Below are 5,219 nucleotides of genomic sequence, written 5' to 3'. Positions count from 1 at the left end.
ACGAAATTTAGTTGGAAAGCATGTAAATAAACTAAATCTTTGCCTTTCAAGTTCCTTCTCTGTTCAAAAAAGGAGAAATTTAGCTACATGCTGAATCACAAGAGGCAAAATCCCTTGTTTTTAAATGAGGGAAAAATTATTTGAGGTAAACAAACGCCGAAATTTTCCAATTTCAATCCGATACATAAAATCAAGAGATAATTATTACAATTAGAATCAAATGAATTTTAATTACAGAAGCACGTAAATCCATCACAAACAACTTAAAAATGACTTCGCAAAGACGACTACACACCAGCTCAACTCGACACCGACCGGCAGAAATCCAACTGGAATATCACGTTGTCCACCGCGAGCTACCTCAACAACGGAAAATTGTTCAGACGAACCCAACGATTGAGCACTTGCTGACCGTGATAATGCTACACGAATCACAGGGGGCGGTGCGTGAGGCTGTTTGGATTGGTTTATTTGGGAATCTGGAACGGGGCCGGCCCAACAGATTCGGGAAGGACAGCTTGGGTCTCCATCAGGGTCAATCAAACTGCCACCGTAGACCGCTGGCAGAGATTCTGCGTCACAGTGTTGAAGAAGCGTTTCTGGATAGTTCGAGTCCAAAACCTGCACTTTTTCTTGTGTAGCTTTACTGAGAAGTGGTTTGACGAGGCTGTACAGCCTGCTGAAAAGGGGTGGGGCATTGATGACGAAACAGGCTCCCAAGACTTCCGGGTAATTTGATTCAATGACAGTCACTGCTTCGCCGACAAGAGAGAGCCATGATGGCGATAGGTGTTTTAATCCAAGGCCTTGCATATCCATTATGACGGTCAGCTGATCAATCTCCTTTCCAGCACGTGCAGTTGCTTCTGGGAGTGTGACATGCAGTATGTGTTCCATTTGAAATATGCGACTTTGCAGGAATTCTAACCGGTTGGTTGCTTTGAGAAAGCTCTTCGGAACAACAATTCGTTGAGGTGAAGAAGACCGTCCAAAAACCCGTGAAGACGAATGCAGGTCGCTGGTTCAAGTGATATATAGCCTTTGAAAGAAAAAGATCTAGGTGCGCTACTACTTTATTTTGCTGCATAGTTAGGCGGCTAAATTGCAGTAGCTGTTTAATGTCCCATGTACTGACGTCTTTTTTGGTGACCCGCTGTTTGCATGCCTGGTGTATTTGAGAGACAGAAGGTGTAGGTGCACAGTCAAAACTCATTGTTTCCATGTTGCCGCCAGCTCGCATGAAAGTGTTCTTTCTCTTCCAAACTTAAGGAAAAAACATGGAACTCAACTGTGTTGCTCATTTTTCTCAGTTAGGTGTAACTGGTGGAACTCTGACAAGATCTAATAGAAATGTTGGATGAACTAGTTGTTTTCTCATTTGCTCCAAGCAATTTGAAGCCAGAGTGTGAGCGCCAATTTGAAACGTTCTAACCTTCGCCACAAAGAGCAAGATGTCTTAATGGAGAAATGTTTCGAAACTAAAAAACTGGAACAGAAAAACCAAAAAGGACCAAACAGAAACAGTTATACTGAGGCCACCACGCGCATCAACTGTGAACGGTGGAGTGGGGTAATTATCTTATTCCATGAAGCCCAGCTGAATAAAGATAAATCGCATGATATATCTTTGAAAACCGGGAATACATGTAGAACATTTTCTTGTGTTTTTGGGTGAACTTGCACACTACTCAGAAAAAGGTGACTTTGTTCCAAGAACGAATCTGTTCTTCAGACGTGCGCATGATAGAACAAGCAAATATGAGAAGAGTTGTTTTGCATGCTGCTGGTTGTTCAGTTTTACCAACCCTGAATTCACCAATCGACATGGGTCTGCAGCCAGGCTTATGATGACTTGATCCGGTCCACATAATGTGTTCATCCGATAAAACAAGACAATAGAAGAATTGTTCACTCTCTTTCAAAACTTTGTTTGGTGAGTTTTAAGTAATTGACAGAAAAGTTGTTTGGGTAACCGAAGATTCTTGATTCTAACACGGTGGACAGAAAAGCAATGTCAAAGACGAGGCAGATGATTTACCTTGCTACGGATTTGCGTTACAAGACTCAACATTTACTACCAAATGACGGAAAGCTACACTGTGTCCATATGATATGACTGCTTATTATGAATTCATTTGCCGTTGTATTAAAGCAGGGGATGTTAATAGCAGAGCGATCTGGCCGATAGCCTTTCGTTCTCAAGCGTAATAATACCGAAATTTTCGGAGCCTGAACTGTTAGGCTCTTCAAAGTCACGACCATAAAATCTAGCAGAATTTTCACATGAGTTGTACGACAACTGTCACCTTATTTGACTTGTGTTTTTTAATATTTTGCATGAGCGCTTTTTCTGATTTTATCTGTCCTTCATATAGGTTTTAGGTTTCCTAGATCATGATGTAGAATTAGGTTTAGTCATCTCTTTCCATACTCCGTAAACAGTTGTTTCTAAACTGTTAGTAGCCAGATGAGTGCCCCGTCTGCAAATACGAGAAAAGCTACCTACCTACCTATGGTGGCCTCATTGAGACCAGGCATACTATTTACCAGAAATTGAAAACTGCAAGCAAAATTGCATACGACTGCAGCGGGATACGTTTGGTCCCAGACTAAGTTTTCAGAGGGACCTCATTAAAAATCACCATCATTACACTAATTTAAAAACAGTTACATACAACACTATTGTTGTGAGCACGAGCACAGAGAATTGTTCACATAACTCTGGTGAAGAACTTTCTCGTTGTGATGCCTCCCCGTCTAAATACTAACAGCAGGATCTGGCATAAGGTGTACGCGGGACCAATACCTCTGGTGAAACAACGAATGGTTTTATGTTCTTGAAATCTAATTGTCTATACATTGATCAGATGGACCCTCCTTTGGGGTATAAGTAACACGATAAACCATAGGTAGTTATTGTGTTTATTAATCGATATATATAATTATATATGAAATACTTTTGGTGTAACAGAAATCAGGCGACAAGAATATTTAGGAAAATCTTCAGAACAGAATACGATAAGGTATATGCTTGGTTTAATTTGCGTGTTGCATTTTACCAAATGTCATCGCGTTAAACGGACGGTGTTAAGTACAGTTTTGTTGTCCGCTCTCTCTGGAAATCCCCCACCTCTCTTCTTTACAATATGCTTCATGAACAATAGCATCTGCTGCGATAGGCAGCACTTAGAGTGAGTTTTTTGCATGCATGCTGAGTTATAGTGCGCATGCTGGCTGACAGACAATACAAGGTTGTTTTAAGTTTAAATAACAAGCTGTCTTTGTCCTCACGTAACAGTAGTTCATTGTCCTGCATTTCTGTGTGATTTTTCAGGCAGGCAGTACAAACATTGTTCGTTATTGCACTCTGTCATCGTAGTTTTTCGGTGTTTTCATAATGATTGCAGTGAGAATAATTCCGATCTTCTCCAGTGGCTGACTGAGTTCTCGTGAGGAATGGCGTCTAGCCAGAGGTTCCAGCCCACATTCAAACACATTCATTTTCACATATGTTTGACATTCACAGCGGGTTCTTGAGGGTACCTTGTCTGGAAGTGCTTATGGCTTGATTAACTTCTTTCTTTGGGTAAACTCTTTTTGCACGCATTACACAAATGGCATTAAAATAGACACGCTTTTCTTTCAATTGGTTCCTGTGAAAAAGATTCAATAACTGAATCTTGATTCACGAGCTGTTACCTCTTAGATTGCGGAAACATTCAAATTTGGTGCTTTGTCAGAACCGTTAACCAACGTGAAAAATGGAACAAAGTGACGCGCAGAACCTCAGGAAACTGGATTTATCAGACGACCTTGCAAGTACACTCCTAACATTGCAGCAGGACCGAAAAAGGTGGCTTTCTGAACTTAAGCCTGAAGCGTGTAGACATGGGATCAGGATGAATTTTCAACCAGTTTCGCATACACAGTTTAAGCGGAGACCTAGGTGGTATTGCAATTGGGACTAAAATCTATGCTGCGACCAAAAAATAGGCCAATGAGATTGGCGTAGTTGTCTGCATCGTTCAGTTTGGTTTTACACAGCATCAACCCAGATTTCCGTGTGATGAGCATCTGAATAAATTTTTACTCTATGGGATTTTCGCACAACCTAAAAACGCCCCACGTATGATAGGTGGTCCCCACAGGAATAAAACGTGATGCATTTGTCAATAAACTGTATTTATTCTGACAAACAAGTTTCATTGTGTTTTACCCTGAGCTTACTTCACAAGGGATGTTGAACAGGCCAGTAAACCTACTAGTTCTAGCCATTTTTAGTGTCCCAGCAACTTAGTATACTCTCTCACAGACGGAAAGGATTGGACTGAAACTGTTAAGACTGCATGTGCACACACAATTCAGTGCAAACAGGTAGTGGTTTCTTTGTCTTGAACGTAATGAGTGCTTTACGAGAGACAGACAGGCGAGAACGCCGTAGGAATGTTCGCTTTATTTTCCGAAACCTTTCTATTCAGCCCCTCGATTTAGACCGTGAACGTAGAAAACATTGAAGCAACTTTGGACGTTTATTTGTTAGCACTTTAAGCCAAATATTTGCTTTTATACATCTTTCTTTCACCAGTAAGTAACTGCACCTACAACATTTCTTGTATGAGTAGTCTTTTTTCTGCTGACCATTGCATATAAAAAGACAAAACCATGGGTTGGAATAATGGAAACGTGATAACACATTCTCCTTATATGACAGGGTACAAATCCAGCCACAGCTCGGGGCACAGAGCTGCCGAGGAGCAATAATCGGACTAAATCTCCGATCCGGGCTATCAGCCAGGCCCCTTGAGCCCTTCGAGGCAGGAGGCAGGCTTTTCGAATAAAAATTACCTACAGGCAAATTTCTCAAATCCCGCACGTGACTACGAGTTACCAGGTAGTATATATTAGTTTGGAGCATCCATGGTGTTATCAGAGGTTGAGGACTTTGTGGGTATACGTTGGCCGAGAATATTGTGGCGCCCATTAGGCCGTGTTTTGAGAAATCGGGTTAAACCACACATGTGGTATAAATGAAAACAATTTCATCAGTTCATCCACGCTAAATCAAATGGTTTTGTGGAGTGCTAGCTGGATGGATGACTAACATTTCGGAGCATTAGAGCTAAAATCTCCATGTAGCCAAAAGTGGGATTTTCTCATAAGCTGTTTTTTGCTTTTTCTATCTATTGGCAACTAGTTGCTAGCTCTCTCTTGTATTACAG

General features: G+C 41.2%; 1 protein-coding gene across 1 annotated transcript; it reads right to left on the bottom strand.

The window, feature by feature from the left end:
- Nucleotides 1–252: 252 nt before the first annotated feature.
- T265_01975 (hypothetical protein) lies at nt 253–897 on the bottom strand (the record flags this gene model as incomplete). The annotated part of the gene is made up of 1 exon (XM_009166113.1): nt 253–897. The coding sequence occupies one exon, from the start codon at nt 895–897 to the stop codon at nt 253–255; it is 645 nt and encodes a 214-aa protein (XP_009164377.1).
- Nucleotides 898–5,219: the final 4,322 nt, after the last annotated feature.

Source organism: Opisthorchis viverrini, assembly GCF_000715545.1.
Source record: "Opisthorchis viverrini unplaced genomic scaffold opera_v5_22, whole genome shotgun sequence".
Lineage (NCBI taxonomy): Eukaryota > Metazoa > Platyhelminthes > Trematoda > Opisthorchiida > Opisthorchiidae > Opisthorchis > Opisthorchis viverrini.
Note: the sequence above shows the minus strand (reverse complement) of the source record. Positions and strands in the feature narration are given on the sequence as shown.